Source organism: Patella vulgata, chromosome 4 (assembly GCF_932274485.2).
Source record: "Patella vulgata chromosome 4, xgPatVulg1.2, whole genome shotgun sequence".
Taxonomy (NCBI): domain Eukaryota; kingdom Metazoa; phylum Mollusca; class Gastropoda; family Patellidae; genus Patella; species Patella vulgata.
In genome coordinates, this window is record NC_065882.2 from 21,183,800 (window position 1) to 21,207,350 (window position 23,551).

Consider the following 23,551-nt stretch of genomic DNA (forward strand, 5'->3'; position numbering starts at 1 on the left):
GGTAATGTGGTGATGTTCTGTTGTTGGAGGTAACCTGTAACGATCCTGGCCCTGTGACATCTTGCGTTGTCATCCTGGAAGATGAAACGGCGGCCATGACGTCGTGCGAACGGCACAACATGGACTGCCAAGATGTTGTCCCGGTAGTACTGGCCTGTAACACGCCCTGCAACAACATGTAAAGCCCTTCTTCCAGCAACAGTGATGCCTCCCCACACCATAACAGAACCACCCCCAAATCGATCATGTCTGATGACGTTAACGTCTTGGAAGCGCTCGTTTCGACGACGCCACACCCTCCTACGTCTGTCCAAAAAATCAACAGTGAACCTTGACTCATCTGAAAACATCACATTGCTCCAGCGTCGATTATCCCAGTGTTGACGATCCCTACACCAACGACGTCTTCCCTTTTGTGATGATCTCTCAAACAAGGGATCACGCGAGGACGTCGGGCGCGAAGGTGACCCCTATGCAGTCGATTCCGAATCGTCTGGCCACTCACACCAGTGTCTGTTTGAAGACGAGCGCTGATCTGATTTGCTGTGATGACACGATTTCTCAAGGCCAAGGTACGGATAAATCGATCCTGGGCTTGAGTTGTCGCCCTTGGTCGACCTGAGCGTGGTCTGTCCTGTACAGATTGTGTATCACGGTATCTGGACCATAGCCTGCTTATGACAGACTGAGAAACATTCATCGTCCGCGCCACAACCGCCTGTGTTGTGCCGATCTGTAGCATGCCAAGGGCACGTAACCTTTCATTTTGGGAAGCCGACGCATATCAAAATTTGTTTTCTGGTCACTAAAACAATTAAACTGATGTTTCCACCCTGGAATTCAATGCCACAATGACTGTAACATTCAAAGTCAGAGTCGTGCAAATCTTGGGTTGGACCCCCATGATGATCCCAAGCATCACATGCATTCCATGCGGTAGCTATTGGTGCGTTTGGGCGTCACATGTAACTGGAAATGTTTCTTCTGTTAGGTTCTATAGTGACTTTTTTCGTAGTCATTTGCATATTTTAGTATTATGCCCCCAAAATCAAATATCCCCTACTTTTTTTGAATAGTATATTTCGTATTAGGTTTACAACACATTCAACAAAACACGTCATTTATCCGCGACATCCTCTGCTTTTATTTGTATTGTAGGATCTCTTTCGCTATCATGCTATGCTCGCTAGCTAATTAGGAGTTTCAACAAAATGTAAGGGTTCAAATGATGAGTTCAATTTACCGTGGTATTTGAAAGATGTTTGTATCCAGGCACTTGTTATGCATACAGGAAATGCGGAAATAATACGTTATCTACTGCATCCCCGGGTCTGAATCATCAACCCAGGATGTTATGATAAACACTTTATTTCCTTACTTGTTAGCGTTGTTTAAGAGATCTTTATCAAATTCAAGAAGATGAATGTAATTAAATTGTTTTGAATAATATGTGAAAATAACTTTAGGCTAGCATGATTATCGAAAATCCAAGGTTTGCTATGTTTAAAGACTGAGGTATTGTCCGTTCACAGTCAAAACGTAGAAAGATTGCAGTCCGGCAACTGTACAATCATATCCATCAAATAAAAAAACAACAATTATAGCCTAACGACGAAACGTTAATTGCAAGATGAATATATTAAAAAAGTCATTCAAATTACTTATTTTGAGCATAGTTATTAATGGTTGTAGTTTTGATAAGATGGTTGCACTGGTCATTCGAGCCTTAGCCTTGCTTTTCCATTCTTAAATTAAATCATTAAATGGCCGAACCGTTCTAATCTCCTTAAAATCGGAGCCATCTCGAGAGTTGATTGTCGTCTTGCCACGTTAATAAATGTATAATTACTATAAATAACTATAGCTTTTAAGGTCCAAAGAAACACCTGTGAAAGGCCGATTTAACTCTTACATAATGCCTGTTTAAGTAGGTAAACCTCTAACTCAATATCATCCATAATATTCGAAATTAAAATACGAATTCGAATTCAGATTTAATCTATTTCAATCAATAATAATGATGTTATCTTACTGTGAAAATGTGGGATCCTAATATCAATAAACAAACATTTTAAAATCAGTAAACGAGTCGGGTATTCTATGGAGATAATGGATGGATTTGAGCGCTATTTGTATTGAACTACGGATAACATCCCATAAGACAATGAAAGAAACTAGTGTAGAAAGGACTTCGCAGGCACAAACTACTGACGTTTAATTCAGACTTTGCGTATTTAACCGAACCTAATTGTTAAGAAATTACCATAAAATTTTTTAAAAAGTTGTAAATCATCTTATATACACTCGTAATACATTAGTATGTGTTTTTAGAACCATTTACGTTTCCAAAGAATAGAGCCATAGGCCCTTTAAAATATTTGGTCGGATATTTACGACAGCTTAACTCAAACGAGATAGTATGAGTGAAGTAGAGATGTTATCAGTATAATCCACTTAAGATAGCGGATATCAGAAATTTTAAGTCGACCAAATTAATAAGACAAGACAATTTTTGCACGTAAGTTAAACTATCTTTAAACTATTAACATTTGATCGAATTTGTGTTTGCTCCTGTTACATATATGAATTGCCGGTGCCGAATTTGCATCAGTATTACAGACTATAAGATTTAACAAGAGATGCGCCCATTCCAATATTTTCACGACACGAGATCTAAATATTTAACATTAGTTTGATACATTGACTTCTTTGACAGCTAAATTAATGTAGTTAAATATTCTTTAAATTCGAAGAAGACCATATATGAAACTTTGTACAATTCATACGCACAGTTGGAGCAGGGTGGGAAAAGACTGTCCCGATTCAAAATGGCCGCATTATAACGACCGACAATATGCAGTGAATGACTGTCTACATTGCATATTAAACACTTCACCACCAACACAAATGTCTAGATAAAGTCGGTATTCACATAATTGTGTTATTTATTAACTATAATTATATCATCCTGGGTGATATTGCACTAAGCAAATCGTTATTTATATCATTTCTTCATGCGAAATGTAGAAACATAGCAAATAAACAAGGACATGGATTAATGAAGACGGACATACGCCATATAGTGTGCTATGAGGAAAACTTTGACCGGACAGCAGGGCTGTCGAGGGATCTTTGACGTACACGCCAATGTGTACGCGAGACCTTCCATCCAAACGACTATTTGTTATCCCTTGCTAGGCACTCTGTCCTGCATCACTAACAAGGGGGAGCCACGCCGGCCAATGCAGGGATCGAACACGGGACCTCAAATAAAAACTGATATCCCTTGTTAATGATGAAGATTGTGGGAGTATTAGACAGGTTAATAAAATAATTTTGTAACATCATATCAAATATTAAAATAAAATGACTTTCGACGTTTGATATACAATGCTTTGCTTACATAAGTATTCATAGTTAGGCGGCTTACTATGTTGATGTGGACGTTCAAGAAAAAAAGCGCCAAATTTTCCACAGATACTACTTACTACCTTAAATTTCTACTTCCTCAAAATATGGTATGGCGGCATTCACCACCATCACAAATCTGCTCTTCCGCTGGCTATCACCGAAACCTGGCTGAAAATGTAAATACGAATTCATTCCTGTGATACTAGATCAGAAATCCCCCCCCCCCCCAGTCCATATAAGACATGAAAAAGGAAGAAAGAGCTAATAAAAGCAAAACGAACGAAACTTTTGTTGGTATGAGTAATTTGTGTTTTTATAAATTCTAGCTTTTCCAGTCTCTAGTAATTGTATAACACTATCCTATGCACTACCGTTTTCAAAAAATTCAGTGCAATCTATCCTAGTCACCGGCTTCTAATTCGATATGTGTAACACTATCGATCCTATGTCACAGCTCCAAAACTCTGACATCGATATACACGTAGATATTCATACTTCACGCCGTGTTCTTTTAATATAATGAAACTCAAGGAAAACCGCCTTGTTCTAAATACGTGTTTAAATTACACAAAACAAAATAGCTTACAAATACAGCTATGCTATTCCATATATACGTTATAAACTATGTTTCCTTCAGTCTCAACCCGAGCCAACTGATGTGGAAACAAACTTTAAGATCTACCCGTTGTGGCGGAATGATGTCTGGGAAGTCTAAGCGCGATCCCTTCATTTAAAAACAACAATGCCTCTAAACGTGAATGTGTCAGAGATGTCATTTACGTGATGGGTCAGTCTCAAAGATTTTATCCTTGTGTACTGATATGGAACCAGTTTGTCCATTTTTCTAGGAACTCTCTGGGTGCCAAAGCTATCCTCAAAATTGTAGAACCTGATATTTGAGTCACTGAACCAGTTGCAGGTATATGTTGGTGTGTTGCTCACTGATAATTCCCTTGCTAAAATGATTATCTATACACCCGTGTCATTTTGACTAGTATGTCGAATCTGAATAAAACTGTTTACACACTAATAACGAGCAGCAACCCATACGGCATGGCCATTGTATTAATATGCCGAGCTTAATGCATAAGGAATGTCTACAAGAACGCACGGTGTGGTCATTATCAATTATCATTATGTCAATATTAACCTATAGGTGAACTACAAGGGCGCTATATTCCTCCCATCACACAAACCATGTTAACGATGCAATAAAAAAAAGCCTTGAAAGCAAATTAAATATCCCGATGAGATTTCAGAATTTTTCAGGATTTGATTGGTAGGTTGATCCTGAGTCGACCGATCACAATCTGTATATTACTGTAACGCTCCATAACCAAATATTTCAAGATCAAAATATTTTGCATAGAAAAGGGTTACTGTGTTGTTTTATATATTTTTTTAACATTTTTTTCAGAATCAAATAAGATATGTTTCTTGTGATAATCCTACTTACCTGTTCATCGGTTGTGCAAGGTGAGGATGCCTGTTCAACCAAATTATGTCTCTGTGGATACAACACGGCATATTGTTCACATCGGAATCTTACCTACATTCCTATATTTCCAAAACGGATAACAAGACTGGTTTATAAATATAATAAGTTGCATTCTCTAAATGCAACCACATTTTTAAATATCAGTAAAATAGGATATTTGTCATTGAGACGTAACCATATTCGTCATATTGATCAAAATGTATGGCAAAATCTTTCACAGGTCTATGTACTGGATTTATCCTATAATAAACTGACTACAAGTTCATTGCGTAACTTATTCAAGGGTGTGCCGAGAAATAGCAACCTGTCTCGTGTATTTTTGAAGGGTAATCAATTAGAAACCATTCCGTATGATCTTTTAAAGGATTTTAAATTGGCGAGGTTAGCCGAACTCGATATTTCACATAATAATATTCGCCATGTTAATCTATCAACGGTTCAACCGGTGCAAGAATTAAGTCTCACGTACAATAGAATCTCAACTATTATGATTGGTATTAGCCCGAACCTCAGAGTTCTTTTACTAAGTAAAAACAACTTTCGAGATTTACCCAATTTTTGTGAAAATAAAACGTTTTTGTCCAATTTGAATACTTTGATAATACATAACAATGAAATCAGTTCGTTTTTTCCCGATTATTTGAACTGTATAAAGAATCTGCTATATTTAGATCTGACGCTTAACTCTATAGAAATTCTTGAAACGGACAGCTTCCACTCATTCAAGTCTCTACACTGGCTGTCTGTGGAACAACAGAGGAGTCCAAGCCCATTAAGTATACAAAGGCGAGCCTTCAACAATACAAACCTGCGTGTACTTTACCTGGCTAAGAATTTGTTAACTGATAGTCGATTGGATAAAGATGCATTTGCTGGATGTAGTCAGCTAAAAAAGGTGGAACTATCCGCCAATCCTTTCAACTTATATAACATGGAAAAGTTAAATGACGCACTCGCCCCTTTAACGTCCCTTCAAGAATTAATGCTACACCAATGTCGCTTGTCGACAATTCCTAATGTTATAGGACAAAAGCTTCACAAATTAAGACTTTTAGATATCGGCTTCAATGCAATCACGTCCTGGCCTGATAATTTCTTTGAACAAAATTACGATTTGCGAGAAATAGATTTGAAGAAAAACTCACTTCAAAAGATTACACCGAAAATGTTTCCCAAACCATTTAGAGAAAGGCTGAAAAACATAACATTAAACGACAACCCGTTCGCATGTAATTGTGAATTAGTTTGGTTTATCGAATGGATTCATCGAGAGACACACATATTCAATGAATACCCGTACGGTTACAAGTGTCTTAATATCACAGAAAGAATATGTTTGAACAATACAGGAGTGTTTATCTCTGTGACAACAGTAACGTGTTTCTTTATCTTTGTTATTTTCATCATGTCCGTTATCTACAAATATATCTGGCATATTAAATATCATATTTATATGTGGAGATACAGACCCAGAGAGTTATTGGATATTGCAGAGAAACATTTTGTTTATGACGTGTTTGTTGCGTACTGTGTAGAAGATAGTGTCTGGGTTAGAGATAATCTTGTACCTATCTTGGAAGAGGGTGAAAATATTAAACTGTGTATCCACCAAAGAGATTTTCAAGGTGGGAGACTTATCATGGATAATATTGTACAGCATATGGAGAACAGTCGTAAAATTCTTGTTGTTTTGTCCAATGATTTTGCTAGAAGTAAATGGTGTCAGTTTGAAATGAGTTTAGCCCAGAAATTAGTTATAGATATGAGTATAGAGTCAATAGTAGTCGTATTACTAGAGAATATAGCAACAGTTAATATGAGCGAATCCTTGAACGCTTTATTGAAATCCACTACTTACATCGCATGGGATGACGATGAAGGTTTATTTTGGGAACAAATTAAACGAACACTTAAAAATTCAGACTGAGCTTATCGTCATTAACAGCTCTTGTGCCTACTTTTTCTTGAGTAGCTTATTATTGCATGAGTTTACAATACTAACTCATATTTGTTAAAAGTTAACCATTCAAACGTTTGGTTTGATTAAACTAAACGGCTTATTATAGTAATGCATATTTTATGTGGGTCAACGTAAAAACTAAAGGTCAACTTTAGTTTGTTCTTTTGCTAAGACTTTTATTTGGGGGGGGGGGGGGGGTCAGTGGTGCTTTTGACTTTTTGGGGGATTGTCAGTGGGAAGAGTGACACATTGAAACCCTATAAACGCTATACAGGAAAACCTGCAGGCATACTTCGGTAGACTTCGAGAATATCTTATCGAAATTCAGAGTTGCGCTTTGATATTGCAACGGGATATTAAAACCTTGGTCCTACAAAAGATTTAGTTATTGCTGCTCTGAAATACATCATAACACTCTTGGTGATAGTGGGCGTTTATTAGTTGCCAGATAGTGAGCAGCGCTGTGTTGAGTTTTTGTAAATATGAAAATGTATAGTGTACTAGGGTCTTATATTCTCTTTAAATATTTTAGTAGGGTGTTTATATTGCCCTTAAATATTTAGCCAGTTTCCATTGTCCTGTTTCCATAGTCTTTTATTTCCAGTGGTTATAATTACTTTAGTTTATAGTTTAAAGATGCTATTTTAAGATAGTGAATAGATTTCAGTATCTTGGAAACCTGCTTTGTTGATCCTGGTTACTGACTTCATTCTCTTATGACCTGTTCAACTTTCAACATCTTTACTCAGTTACTGCACAATTAATCATTTATTTCAAGGTAGGTTCATATTTGTTTAACTTGACATGACAATATAAGACAATTCCTTCATAAGTTAAATACTGTTTTATTCTGATAGAAGTTACAAATAGAATAATACATGTATAATCAATTTAAATAAGTAATAAGTTATATTTTAAAATGTATGTCTTATTTGGTGTTTGTTTTATCTTTTATTGTTTCGCTCTTTCGTAACCTGTATTTGATTTTCACTATACATTAGTTCTATTTCTTCGATTAATAAGAGCACCAGGGTATGTTTCTAGATAATTTCTCATTTTGTTATACGTTATTTTATTTATGTATAATATTTCTAAATGCTTCATTATAATAACCTGTATTAGGCAATATATCTCTAAGTTAGTTACTAGTTATTAGAAGCTATATCTAAGCTATATGCTTTTGTATATATACTCTTCAAAAAAAAGTATTCAGAAACAATACAAAACTGCGGAAATGCACTGCTGTTTTTATTAGAGGTAACCAGTGTATGTTAATAACAGGCCAATTGCCTACACATGAACATAAACAGTTCATATGGGCGGCTTATCTGACGGCCCCATTTCACTCGCAAGAGATACACTGTCAAAAGTGAAAATGGACTTTTTTTATTTCTGTCTTAATAATGAGTAACTGCTCCACCAATCCTCAGACATTCAGCAATTCGTCGTGGCATGCTCCTAAGCAACCGTCCAATCACGATTTGGGGCAATCTGACCCACTCCTCTTGCAGTGTTGTCGGTTGACGTTGACGTCGACGAACACGTCTTCCGACCAAATTAAACGTAACATACTAAAGCAAAGATACAATAAACAGTAAATCTTATGCAAGAACCGATAGGAAAGCAAACATGGATAGGATAAACCAGCAAGCGGCAGTTTTCATCAACCCTTCCTTGAAGTGTCAAATTTGACAATGAACCCCTCCCACATATATGGCGCTATTGCGTGTTGCACATGCAGCTCGGTGGTTCTGTTGGGGCGATAAGTTCTTCATCTGTGAACATACTCTCAAAGCATGTCAAGTGTGAATGACTATTTATCATATCACAACCTGCATAAGTATTTGCATTTCAATATCCCCTAGGTTTTTTTTAAGAGTATATTTGCCAATTTAGTTATATTATTTCATTAATCTTCTACTTGTTCTTCTTTCTGTAAATCATCGCCTGTTTTGTTCCTGTGTGCGTGTTCTGTTTATTTTAAATAAACTGTTTAGCTGTGTTCCTGTCTTGTCTCTTTTGGTTCAACCCACGACCTGGAAAGGTAATATATAAATAGTCAGTCGTCCATCAATCCTGCTACAATAACAATAGGTTATTGGCCATGTGAACTATTTAGGGGAGATAACTCTACTTAATTTCTTAATATGAATGCAGACCACCATTAATTTCCCCATTGACATCAATGTTAATTCTGGCCTCTTTGCCAACCTCCAACTTTTCCCCACATTTTCGTTGGGCTGAATGCTTTTCACTACAGACAGAGGAACAAATGGTCATGTCTTTGCACTAAAATTTGTATGAGGTTGACCACCAAAATTTTGAGATACACAAACTTGAAGCATACTAAAACATGTAACTAGTTGCCGTACATATCACCGTAACCAACCCGATAACTCTGTTATCCTTCCGCCTCAAAATCATAAATATTTACCAAAACCTGGCAGAAAATGTTCTTCGTACATTCTAGACCAAAAAATAAACAAAAATGGGCATTCAAAAGGGGAGAAAAAAATTTAATGGTGGTCTGCCTCCATATGTTTTGTCAAAGATATATTTGAGAAACATGTTTGCAACTTTGCAGTGGGAATCCATTTCCAAATTATATCTAAAACACTTCAATTTAATTGATTAGGAAATCACAAGGGTGGAGGCGCACTGGGAATTATGGGAGATAATAGTTAAAAACTAGATAATGTAAAGGGAATTTGTTGAAAACTTCAGTCAAATTGATCCAATCTGAACTGAGATATTAGGTTTTGGATTTTAGGCCTAGCCTCGATCATCATTACTAAAGTCGATACAATATAAAACATAGTCTCGATTATCGATTTTTAGATTAAATCATCAATGAGCGTTGAGCAGCAAATCGGATTCAAATCCTGTAAATATCGCAGGCTAGTGATGACATCGAAAGTTGATTATGGTCTGGATAAGTTAATTAATGTCTAGTTATTAATTTAGATAACATTTCAGGCCTAAAAAGACCTACAATAGGCAGATTTAGCTCTTGCATAATTTTATGTTTATATGGAGCGCATTTCACATACGCGGCATTGCTTGTTAGTGTATCTATATATAGTATGTAAATATACTCTCGACAAATTAAGCTATAAAATATTGTTTAAATCGCCTATAACCCTATTTTGGATTAAGATTGTATTTTCTTTAACTTTTACATATATATTACTTGTCTTGCCACTGCCCGGGCTACGTTTTACTCATGACACATTTTACGGTGTATGTACATTGCATCTGAGAAGCTGATAAAATATGTTTTTCGGTGTCACTTCAGTCTCATGCAGACTTTAACAATAAAATGCCATTTTTGAGAGTCACTTGATTGACATAGTAAGTTGTGTTTTAATGCAGACAATAAATGTTACCAAAAACGGCAGCAATTACTGGTTCAAGCTCAAAATTAGAAATGACGTTAGAAACATTCAAAACTCTACCGCTTAATAATCTTGTTTATCCATGAAGGCTTTAGGCACCGTATTATTCAATAGATAAAATAACGTTTATTGGATATTTATTATTTGCATTAAAAGTACAACTAAAAATCATATTTATTTTTGTAAATTCTGTTCAATTGAAGTGCTAGCCCAAATTAGAAACTAGTTGTTACCACCCTTGCGTCAATGACGTTAAAAACATTCAAAACACTGCCGCTTGATAATCTTGTTTATCCATGAAGGCTTTAGGCATCGTATTATTCAATAGATAAAATAACGCTTATATTCTTTGCATTAAAAGAACATTACTAAAAATCATATTTATGTTTGTATATTCTGTTCAATTGAAGTGCTATTAGTTTTTTCCTGTGATGTTCTCAATTTTTAAAAAATTTCTCCGGTGTTTTTTTTTATGGACTGGGGCACTAGGCGCAGCAACTTTCATGTCTATTTGCTCGGTGAACAGACATATGCCCTTTGTCACTTAGTCGCCCCGCAGAAGAATAGGACGTTAATCCCCATTTTATTTCGTTTCACATGGTCGATACCGCCACCACCACCACCACCACTCCGCCCACCCTACCCCGTTCAAAACTACCTGGGTCCGCGCACGCTGTTAAGCAATTAATCCATACTCTTTCTCATTAATTTTTGTTTTCGTAGTAAATATTTTTTGGATCAAGTCTACGATATTTTTATGTGTATGATAGCGGAGTTTAATATAAATCCACTACACATACAACCATTTGATGTCAATGAGGCCTATTACGTCTTTAATTAAATCATAACAATAAATTCCATTCCATACCAATCAAAAAGCTCGTTACGACTACATGACTTCTGTATATAATCCATTACAGGTTATGTGGCTGTGTGTTTGTATCTATACTAATGACAACCATATTTTATTATTCACAAAATGGCGTGTGACGTTGACGTCTGTAGAGTTGGTTGTGTACGTCAACTTTGTATAATATTAAACAATCGCCTATTATTTTGTCACAATCCAAACCTTGCTATTAAAATTAATTGTTATACAAATATGTAACACATACTATACTAAAATCTGAACTTCAACCCATATTTTGAACCGGGTTGATGTTGTATCAAAATGAAAGTACTTGCTTGGACGATTTGGAATGGTATTTGTTCACCTGGAGTGACTGGAATTTGAGTAATATTGTATTTCGGGTCCTGAAAACCTTTTAAAACTCAACTTAAAAATTACTTACTTTATCGTAGGCCTATACAATAAAATAAAATACCATTAGTTTCAACATATATTATTTTGGGCCATATTCTTCCACATATCAGTATTCAAATCAATCAAAGCTAACTTAAGTTATGGTCATTTAAAGTTCAGCCCGTCACCGTGTCGTTTTTCTCAGGTTTTTCTATGTACTCTAATGAACTTAATTTACATTATTTAGCAGCACATATTTTTTAGATTCAATATGGATGATCTGGCTTCATGTGCCAAAGGTGACACCGGAGTAAGCTATCCTTTCGAAACAACGTCTAATAGTATATAAAGGAAGATTTGAATGCATCGGGAATCGACGAATACGTACCACCTATACCTTAGTCTGAGATTTTCAGCTCAATTCACGTAAACATTTTACGTTTAACTATTACAAGGCCTACATGCTATAGCCTATAGATCTCACAAAACATCGCCTAAAAAGCAACTTCGTTTCTGTAAAGAATGTTAACCCGATCTTGTGTGGGGGGAACGTGCTAACATTATATGTTTACTTGAAAATAAAAAAAAAAATTAAAAACATTAACACCCACATTGCGTCACTTGTTATTTTGTTTCATCTGTTTATCCATTGGTGTATATTAACAAATAGATCGCACTATTACTGTTACATTCGTGGGATACCAGCGTAGGAATTAGAAAGTTTACATTTTTATTGAAAGTGTGATTACTTTCGATCATTTTCAGCTTATTTTCATGATACAAGAATGACTGCGCATTCACTTTCAGTGCAAATGAACTCATTTGATCTTTGACCCGGAATATCTCGAAAACGCCCCAACGGCGACCTGATTACCACTCGGCATCGTATTCTACGCAAAATTTTACTCTAGAAAAGTTGGGTCTGGTTTTGTGCCCATTTGATGGACACGCCCCCCCCCCCCCCCGCACTGAGCCTCCAGACTATTATTATTTTCTCCCCATATATTCTGGCAACATGTCGGTGAAGAAAATCAAATCAAACAATAACTGCAAAACTGATGGCCCTTTTGGTATATACTCTTCAAAAAAGTAGGGGATATTCAGAAACAATACAAAACTACGGAAATGCACTGCTGTTTTTATTAAAGGGAAGCAGTGTATGGTAATAACAGGCCAATTGCCTACACATGAACATAAACAGTTCATATGGGCGGCTTATCTGACGGCCCCATTTCACTTGCAGTGCCACGGCCAATTCTTGTAGTGTTGTCGGTTGACTTTGACGTCGACGAACACATCTCCCGATCAAATTAAACGTAACACACTAAAGCAAAGATACGCTAAACAGTAAATCTTACGCAAGAACCGATAAGAAAGCAAACATGGATAGGATAAAACAGCAAGCGGCAGTTTTCACCAACCCTTCCTTGAAGAGTCAAATTTGACAATGTCATGAACCCCTCCCACGTGTATGGCGCTATTGCGTGTCGCACATGCAGCTCAGAGGTTCTGTTGGCGCGATAAGTTCTTCACATTCTCAAAACATGTCAGGTGTCCATGACTATTTATCATATCACAACCTGCATAGGTATTTGCATTTCAATATCCCTTTTTTTAAGAGTATACATCCTGCTTTATGTACAGTGGTGCATTTCGGGTCCATAGGCTTTTTGTTCTAATTAAAAACAATATTCCAGTTATGTGAAAAATAATTATAAGTTGCACGCAAACAGCATAGAAAATACTCTTAATATTGGAATTTTTTTCAAAACCATAATGTTTTATTACCATTTCATGAAAACTGCACAAAATTTACATGTAGTAGTTTTCAGAATGCCAATAAATATCCACTTTTTAGAGAGCCAGGCTTGCAAGGAATATATTTATAGACACTTTGGACAACATGCAAAATCCCGAATCAGTTGCATTGATTGTAATATTAGAGATCTATACTGAAACATGTATCCCACCCCCTGAAATTGTCACTAACTGAATCAGTCTAATCTTTGATTGCAGAACTAACATTACAAAAGGAATCTGTCCAACAGACATGTTTTACCATCCCGTGTTCTAATGCAACCAATTAGCTCTCAATAATGCAATGTAATGACGAATTAAGAATGCGACAGGACTCCAGATGTCAAGGTCAGCATAAAAGATCAATTATTAAGCATATATAATGATAGATCTCATTAACGCGATTTGCATATAATAATAGTTCTTTAACAATAATTGTTGCCTGCCTGTGAACCCCGTTAAACGTCCTTACATGACTTCTACGTGGCTTTTTAAAGAAATCGGTCAACGGTCAAACTTCACAAATCATAAATTATGTTATGCCTAGGAAATGATAGTACATTAATAGATGGGTTTATACAATAAAGCCTATAGATTTCATAGGTGAACATTATTGATTAGTTTGGTTTTCTTTTCTTTTATTGCTCGCGGGCAACTTACGGGTCAATGTATTATGTATATAGATACCTATATACTAGATAGTGAAAAGCAGGTTGAACCCAGGTAGAATACAGGTTTATCTTTCACGCATCGCCTAGCTTATAGGTCAAGGTAACATCTGAATATATATATATATATATATATGTTGGGTTTAATCACCTCACTGACCAAAGGTGTTTAATCTCCCACCCTGCTAAACGTAAAATACAGTTAACCCAATTATCGCTCGTGACCACAGGCGGCAAAATCTAGTCACAACGAGAAATAAAGCTGTTTGACGTAGCATAAAACCTATAAGCCAAAGGAGCAAATTGTTTCGTGCAAGATTTGGTCTAATTTTTTCTCGTGCACAAAATTGGATGGACCTCACTTTGATATGATGCATCATCTCTTGGGCTACTGGAATCTCTTGTTGTGGATGGGTCTTGCTATACATCAGAAGGAATATGTCGTATATGCATACGACCCCAGTTGACCCCTTAGTGCTTAGCTTGAGCTTGAATCACTAAGACGAATACGAAATTGCGTACGAGCATCTATTACTGAAATGCAGCAGGCTGGGGTCTTGTTTCATCTCTTTCCAACCTCATGGGTTTTCTCCTTGTCCTCCGGTTTCCTCCCACTGCTTAAAGACTACCCCTACGCGCAAGCGAATTATTGAAATAAAATTAAACCATATATTAGTCCCGAAATGACCTAGTTTGTGTCGAGTGGACGTTAAACTCCATTTCTCTCTCTCTCTCTCTCTCTTGCTCTCTGTTTCATCACTTGGGACTAGAAACACATAGCGTGAGGATTCTTGCAAAAGTAGAGCCTTGCGTAATACGCCTCCAGTTGAGGTCATGGGATGGATCATCCAAACTAATGGCGACTTATCATTTAACTGGGATCAATGGGGTTTTTGGATCGTCAAAACACCGTTTTATAGACCATAATGCTCCAATGCTAAATAAACAGATTCTCCCTGCCTTTAATATCAATGTTATGCCCCAACATTCCAGAATAACGGTTAATGTAGATGGGGAATATCGTACACAATCAAAAGTACTTTGATTAAAAAAAAAATTACCGCCACTTTTACCTGGTGGTGCTAGCTAGTGCCATTTGGTTCTGTCGCTGTTCGTGTTCTATTCTCTCTTCTCTTCTTTTGGACAGTTCGTTTGTGACAACATCAGTAGTTCATGGCTGGGTTGTTCTAGACGGAATCGAACTTGTGAGTTTACAAACGAGATTAAACAGGCATTATGCAAGAGCTACATCTGCCTATTGCATCTCTTTCTGTAGACCTCAAATGTTATATAAATTATTAATTAGACATTTATTAACATGACAATATCATAAACAACTCTCGATGCCATCGGATGGGTCCGATTTTAAGTAGATTAGAACGATTCGGCATTTAATGATTTAATTTAAAATGGCGAAGCGAGGTTAAGCCTCGACCAACCAGTACCTTGGTTACAATCAGTGCACACATCTTGTCAAACTGTAATAGTGTGATAATCTTAGCTACAGTCAGTATTCGTGTTCGGCTCAAATTGTTTCTCTCTTGCTCGATTGTTTAACTTTACGAATTCAATATTTAATATTATTGTGTTTTTCATCATTCAACAAATAATATATCATTTCTTTCTTATCGTTAATTCAGACGCAGGGACGCGTCTTTTCTAAAACACAGGGAATTATAATGGTGTGATAATCTGATATTGCTAATATAATTAATGCTTCTTAAATTAACCACTTTAAGGTCAACTTCCTAGTAAGTCGTTAACCTGTCACCACTTTTCAAGCCGTCATTGGTAACAACGTTAATCCGATCTATTGTTTTTGTTGATTTATTATATTGTTTAATATTTTATGCATTGTTCATCTTTCGACATGTCAGTTTTAGTTACATTTACTTTTATCTTTTTATATGATTTTCCTTAAATATTACAAAATTTGTACATTGAAGGCAGTCACTAGTTATGATCCCTTACTAAGGGCAGTAACTGGCCTGTCAGTACTGTATGACGATATATGTATATTTATGTTCCGGTATATTAAAGAATTGAAGAATCATTTGAAGTCTGTTATATCCGAAGAGAGAATTTACACCTCTAAAAAACCTCCAGAGGCTAACATCTTCGCTCAGAATAAAGTAATTTGAATCAAATTTTGAATATATCCATTTTTGCATAATCTATTTTTGAACTAATTTAACAAGAACGATCAGCTCTTTATCTAAACCTTACATATGTCTGCTGAAATCCAGCAGGGAGGGTGTACTACCCCCTTTAACTAGAAAAAAGCTAACCTCCAAGCATTATCACTATAATATAATTATCAACTTTATGTTTCGCCCGTACATACTAAAAGAAGCTTCATCACTTGTTCGTATTGTTTGTTTTTTATTATATCAGATTAATGTTTAAATGGCATTATGTAGGGAAATGAATCCAGATTTTACGAGACTCTGGAAGGGACTCCAGGAATACTCGACTACCTTATGAGATAGTTTGTCAGAAAGATTTTAATACACATTAGAAAACGGGAATACATGTGTATAATGAAACTCAAAGTACGTATTTCATTAATCATAGGTGTTGATTATAGCTTTTGATATTTTTAGATTTATTAGTGTCGTGATGTCGTGACAGTATTGTATTGTGCAGTAATTCAGCGTTTCTTTGAAGAACAATGCAGCTTAGTGCAAAATTGGTTATTGGCGCTGCGAGTCGGGTGTCTTATTGTTATGCACATTATTACATAATGAAAATAAAAGACGCATTATTACATAAGTTGTAGCAAGTTGTAATTAGTTAAACAAGTAATTCGATTACCACAACCCCTGTACCCTACAATATTCTATTAATCAGGCTGTCAAGTCATATTTAATAACTGTTTGGGTTTATACTTAATGCAACGCTATGTTTTAAGTAATTACTAGCAGGATACCCGGCTTCGCTCGGGGGTCATAACTCCGAAACCGGAAGTGGTAGACTAACGCCACCTGGCCTATGTTACTCCCCGGTCCAAGCTATTCCTATACCCCAAATTTCAGAGTCGGGGCAGACCTTGTGTAGCGGCCAACCCTGAACAGACCGGCTTCGCTCGGGGGTCATAACTCCGAAACCGGAAGTGGTAGACTAACGCCACCTGGCCTATGTTACTCCTCGGTCCGAGCTACCCCTATACCCCAAATTTCAGACTCGGGGCAGATGTAGCCGCCAATCCCGAACAGACAGACTTCGCTCGGGGGTCATAACTCCGAAACCGGAAGTGGTAGACTAACGCCACATGGCCTATGTTACTCCCCGGTCGGAGCTACACCTATACCCCAAATTTCAGACTCGGGGCAGACCTAGTGTAGCCGCCAACCCCGAACAGACCGGCTTCGCTCGGGGGTCATAACTCCGAAACCGGAAGTGGTAGACTAAAGCCACCTGGCCTATGTTACTCCCCGGTCCGAGCTACCCCTATACCCCAAATTTCAGACTCGGGGCAGACCTAGTGTAGCCGCCAACCCCGAACAGACAGACAGACAGAGAGAAAGACAGTCAGACAAACGACAGTCACAAATATATATATAGATAGATAAATAACACATGTTCTTGCTATGTCCATAATCAATATCATCTTCTGTATTTAAACACGTTTCCTATGTGCAATTTAAAATTTCTTATTAAACATTATTATATAATTATTTGAATCCCAAACTTTGTATATATGTTCCATAATATATTATTCTACTTAGTCTGGTGATCGGCTCGCCCTAGCGATATCTATCTCGTTATTGTGACCGTTAGCTAGTTTTGGACACTCGTTTATTAAAAGTACAGTTTTAACTATTTATCGGAGTTAACGTCGTTAGTGTTGGAATAAAGAGAGAGAGAGAGATGGGGTTTAACGTCCACTCGACACAAACAAGGTCATTTCAGGACTAACATGGTTTAATTTTATTTCAATAATTCGCTTGCGCGTAGGGGTCTTTAGCAGTGGGAAGAAACCGGGGGACCCGGTGAAAACCCACGATGTTGGACAGGCGACCCTGCTCCTAGTCACGTACAACCGGGGAATCGAAACCACGCCAGTTGACTCAATGACAGACTTTACGATACGGCGCGCACACGCTAACCATTCAGCCCCCCCCCCCCCCAGTGTTAGAATAAGTTATAAACCCCAGAATACAGAATTACAGCATTTATAAAATGAAACGAAATTGGGTTTAACGTCTCATTACTCTGCACCAACCGGGTTAATGAAGACTGATATACCCCATGTGGTGTGTATTTTCTGGGCCAGTGGACCTGTGGTATGCTCGGAGGTGTCTTGAAAAGGTGGAGGGGGGGATGGAGTACTAGGTCGATACTATACCTCATCAGGTATAAACACAGGATCGATCCCGTTACTTACATATACAACAGGCCTGGTGACATACCAAAAAAATATGCCCATTTTAAAATTACATTGGTTTCTTTTAAACTTTCATGGCTATCTTTATCCCTCTCAGACAAATTAAGTAATAATAATCGTGCAATTGTTTTCTTAATTAAAACAACAGTCTTTAGAGATTTTGATTTTTGAGATGATATTTAAAAGATTAACTACTATAAATATTACGGAGGGTTTACGTCCACCTATAAGGTGAATAAATGGTCTGATTTGTTGTGCATTAAATATCCCACATTCTCATAATATAAATTCGTTTTTAAAGGATATGTATACATTGTTTTTGTATCAAATAACCCGCAGAGCGGATTTTAAAATTAAATTCTGACGATTCTTGCAACATACTAATGTCTCGTTAACACATTAATAGCCCGTTCAGACTCTTATTTTTAACCCAGTTCATAATCGCTGGGGCTTTCAAGACAGCACCGTGTTGCGTTCACACCATCCTCGCTATCCCCAGTGGTTTCATTCCGTTATACTCCACTAACCCCTGGGTTAATCTATGGGGAAGACACGTTTTCAAATTATTCGTCCTTGATGATTGTGCTATTTTTATCGACCAATCCCATGCATCGTTAATTGAAAAGGAAGTTGGCAAAGGGAAGTAAGTCTCATCGGACAAGTTTAGGAGTTAGCCTAAATGAGAGAAATTCAAATTTTTCTAAATGCGTACTAACTAACAACAAATTATATAATGTGAAATTAATGAAGACCAGACCAAATTGCCAAGTATAAGTTCAATAATAATAATAAACATAACAGAATGAAACATTTCAGATAAAGAACGAATAGTAATAATAATAACAAAAGTCAAACATATAGATGTTATACATATTTGAAATCAGCGAAACATACTACATATTTTGATAATATAATTAATTAGAAATGAATTAGAAATATATACATTATTTACATAAATCATTCAGTAAATGGACATGAATTTGGTTAATTATCCCTATAAAACCGAAGGCGAAACGATTGGTTTGTAAACTGTTTCTTGATTGGTTCGTAGACCTTATCTACAATCAAGGTCAGGGCAGATAATTTGAAATCGTGGAAACCCTATGGATTAACCACGGGTATAGTTGAGTAGAACGGAATGAAAACACTGGGGATATCGAGGATGCGTTCACACGTACTATAAGCCAAACTAGTTTAACTATTCTGACCGCTTCGGTCGGAGGTTAGAGTTAACTACGCATGGGTAGCTACATATTCTTTATTCGGTTCTCGACCGCGTTCGATAACATTGGCACTGTCTGATCCCGATATTTTCACAGAAATGTAACTTACTGCGTACTGCGCATGCTCAAAGCAAGCTGGAGCCGGGGTTTTTAAGCCAACCCGTTCAGACGGCTAAGATGAACCAGTTTAAAAAAAAAAAGCCTTCTCGAAGACAGGTTGCGAGCTGGGGGTTTTAAACTGGTTTATTTGCCCCACATTTGCCATTTGCATTCAGACGCTTAAGTTAAACGGGTTTAACGATCTCCGGGTTTTTTTAACCAGTTCAACTTAAGCGTCTGAACGGGCTATTACATACAACAATGTTTATTTCCGTGGTAATCCGTTGCTGAGCTAAATTCGTAATTAACCGTAATAACGACATCCAATGCAACATAAATCAGAGACAATTTATCGGGGAAGTATTTGTTTTTGGGGTCTATGCAGTACGTTACAGATATATACATTGCTATATACGGAAACCAATTTATACCGTTATAGTGTGTGTGGGCTGTTAATTGTTTCGGTTGTAATAAAATCAATGTTTGGCACAGAATTAACCGGACAGATGAACAGCCTGTATGAAAATATCTGACACACATATGAATCCTATTATAGATGTTCTTTTAGGTAGCATTCTATATTTAACTAACTCCTGTGAGACGGTTTGTAATCAGATTACTTATGACCCGAGAAGACAGTACAGCGACCCAAGAACCTGCCAATCGATATGAAGAAATAAACGCGGTGTTAACCTCAGTGGAGATCGGTCAATGCCATGTTAAATCTTACATCCAGAACCAAAAGCAGGTCAAGATCAATTTAACTGACATGTTCGCTGATACCCGCATCGTTTTGTTTAAGCTATCGTTTTCTTAAACATATTTAATTCAGAACAGAAACATAGATTGCCAGGTAACGACACATACAATTGAAAATTGGCACTCGAATCGTAAGTGAAGCTTGCCATGATCGTATTGTTGTCATAAAACAAGTGCAACAATATTAGCCCTTGCTCAATCTTAAACTTGTCGATTGCATTGGATTCTTTATGCTGGTATGTTTTGTGTGACAAGGTGTCTTCATTGATAGTTTTGTGTTCCACTGTCAACACAGTAAGTTAAAAATTAAACTTATGCCAAGTTCGCACCCTCACCATTCGTTCTACGACTGGAATCGTCATGTTAATCGTGGAGTAATCGTGGTGATCCAACCAGGACCCAGTTTCTCGAAATCTTAACTAAAGATAAAATCCACTTTTAGTAGATACTTCAATATTGATTGGCTAAGCACTAAAAACAATCTAATATTATCCAATCAAATTACTAAAATTTGGATTTCATCTTAGTTAAAATTCGTGAAACAGGCCCCAGGTCTTATCATATATTGAGGCCAGACGTAACAATCGTGTTGATCGTATCGAAACGTACCCGAGCGTATCTGCACGTACCAGATCGTGGACTCAAAAGGGACAATCCTATCGTAACGCATCGCACGACAGTGGGAACGTGGCATAAAATTAGTAAATAAGCCGACTTCCGCTTATGTAAACTCATAACTGAGCGATAATTATGCCAGCAAGAAGATTCAAAGTACACAAAGTAGCATAACTAGGTAAACAGATACAAGTGTCTGAATTTAGGAGCCACGGTGACTCAGTGAGTGAGATGTTGTCTTGCTAAACTTGGTGTCCCGTGTTCCATCCCAGTGTTGACCGAGAAAGTTCATCAGGATTATCCGGCGTGGTTCCCCCTTGTCAGTTGTGCAGAACTGAAGGCCTGGCCAAGGAAAACGTATTGTCGTTCGGATAGGACCAAAGACAAGCTTAATGGATCTCTTGACTGTTTGAATTCGATATAGGCCGTAGTACCGCTGCCCGGGCAAAAATTCTTATAGCACATTGTATGGCCGATGCCCGTCTTAATTAGTCAAATCGGTGCAGAACAGTAGGACGCTCAACTGCATTTCATTTTGCATCTGAATTTAGATAAGATGTAATAAATTGTTTCACTAATATAATAATCCGTACAGATTGCATAATTCTAATGGTTCCAAGTCTGCAAGGCCCATGAAATGTATAACCGTTGAATAATAAGATAATTAGCTAGGGACGAAGGCAATATGCGTTTACATTTGAATATGAATAAAATATCCTTCCCAAAAATTAAAAACTATATAACCAACATTACATGGCTGTTCTCATGTTTAATCTAAACAGGGCATTTGACTAATTCAGACAAAACAAGACAATGTCTTCTTTATAAATTGGTGCAGGGGTGTTGTATCATAGGGTCTGTCATTGAGTCAACTGGCGTGGTCTCCATTCTCTGGTTGTAAGTGACAAGGAGTAGGGTCGCCTGTCCAACCTCGTGGTTTTCCTCCGGGTTCTCCGGTTTCCTTCCACTGCTAAAGACCCCTACCCCTAAGCGAATTATTGAAATAAAATTGAACCACATGTTAGTCCCGAAATGACTTGGTTTGTGTCGAGTGGACCTTAAACCCCATTTCTCTCTCACTCTTTATAAATTGTGAAATTTCGAATTGAAGGCTGTTAGTGAAACTTAAAGGAAATTGCAGTTAGATATTGCTGTAATTGATATCAGTTTTTATAGCAGTTTTATTCCACATTTCTGGTTCAATCCAGTTTTCCGGGAATTTCCAGATCATAATTTGTCGGCCATTCAATTCTAATCTTAAAAAACCTTGCTTTCTATATGACAATGATTTAGCCTCTATGTATTACAGAAACGTATTAAACATTGAGAGGCATCGTGTTGCATATAAGACTATTATTATTATAACAGACAGATTCTATTATATATGATTTCTATTCTTATCAAATTATCTATTTGTGAATGTTATTATATTCGGTATTACTATGCCTAATGGGTCTAATTTGATTAGCCCTGTCAGAGCAGAACAGTAGGACGTTAAACCCCATTTCATTTCATTTCTAATTTTAAATAATGATGTTGGTTATACCGTGCTACTAAATTATTATGCTGTTTATGTAATAAAATCAAATCTTTAAATGACATCTAGAAGCACGGTTAACTATTCATAACAAAACACAACACAAGGTATATATGGATATAACTACTTCTCTATTATTTAATAACGACGTTTCGTAACACATACAGGTCACGTTTTCAAGTTGATCTTTAGTACTGATTACCTGTTATGATCCTACTAAGGGTCAGTTAGTTTCATTATTACTGTTTGAATTATGTATTGTTAGTTCAGGTACTGCTAATGATGTTAATATGGTTTCTTTTTGTTTTTGTAATTAAGCTGGTGTAAGCTTTAATATGTATAAATAGGCCGACTAGATGGATATTTCCATTAACTTGAAAACGTGACCTGTATGTGTTACAAAACGTCGTTATTAAATAATAGAGAAGTAGTTATATCCATATATACCTTGTGTTGTGTTTTGTTATGAATGTTTATGTAATAATCTCTTTTGTCAAAAATAAAACGAAACATACCTATAAACGGACAATAATTGTTTTATCAGTTTGCATAGATACCATCTATGCCCCACCCCCCACCCCATAAATTGTTTAGTAAGGTGCTGGTCGAGCAAGTTCCTTGGGATTTACCGGTGTGGTTTCCCCTTATTAGTGGTGTAGGGCGGATGTTCTGGTAAGGAACAGCATCTAGTCGACCAGATTATTCGTAAAAAAACGTGTTTACATTGACTGTATGCCGTGGGACATATCCTGTAAAGGTTCCATCTCCGTCACTTTTCACTTATAAAGCGCTTGATCGAATTTTTCGCAGAGCTTTTAAAAATGTAGTAAGATTGTTCATTTAGGAACAATCTTTATTTTGAAATAAATATCCAATAAACGTAGAAGTGCTATTGCGCGTGATTTTCGAGATAACACTGTTTTAACTCGACATTCATTGCGTATATATACTGCTAGTTG

General features: G+C 36.7%; 1 protein-coding gene and 1 long non-coding RNA gene across 2 annotated transcripts in view; one reads left to right on the forward strand and one right to left on the reverse strand.

Moving 5' to 3' along the window:
* The first annotated feature begins 2,432 nt into the window (after positions 1 to 2,432).
* On the forward strand, positions 2,433 to 7,037 carry LOC126818244 (toll-like receptor 13). Its single transcript, XM_050545552.2, has 2 exons — positions 2,433 to 2,518; positions 4,829 to 7,037. The coding sequence occupies exon 2, from the start codon at positions 4,842 to 4,844 to the stop codon at positions 6,834 to 6,836; it is 1,995 nt and encodes a 664-aa protein (XP_050401509.1). The 5' UTR covers positions 2,433 to 2,518; positions 4,829 to 4,841; the 3' UTR covers positions 6,837 to 7,037.
* Positions 7,038 to 8,586: 1,549 nt separating this feature from the next.
* The window catches only part of LOC130012414 (uncharacterized), a 39,372-nt gene continuing 24,407 nt past the window's right edge, over positions 8,587 to 23,551 (reverse strand). The window contains exon 2 of the long non-coding RNA XR_008787824.1: positions 8,587 to 8,905. This is a non-coding gene — a long non-coding RNA (uncharacterized LOC130012414). The remainder of the gene's footprint in view (positions 8,906 to 23,551) is intronic.

What these genes read in the sequence shown, in the direction of transcription:
- LOC126818244 (XM_050545552.2), top strand. Translation starts at nt 4,842, where the DNA reads ATGTTTCTTGTGATAATCCTACTTACCTGTTCATCGGTTGTGCAAGGT.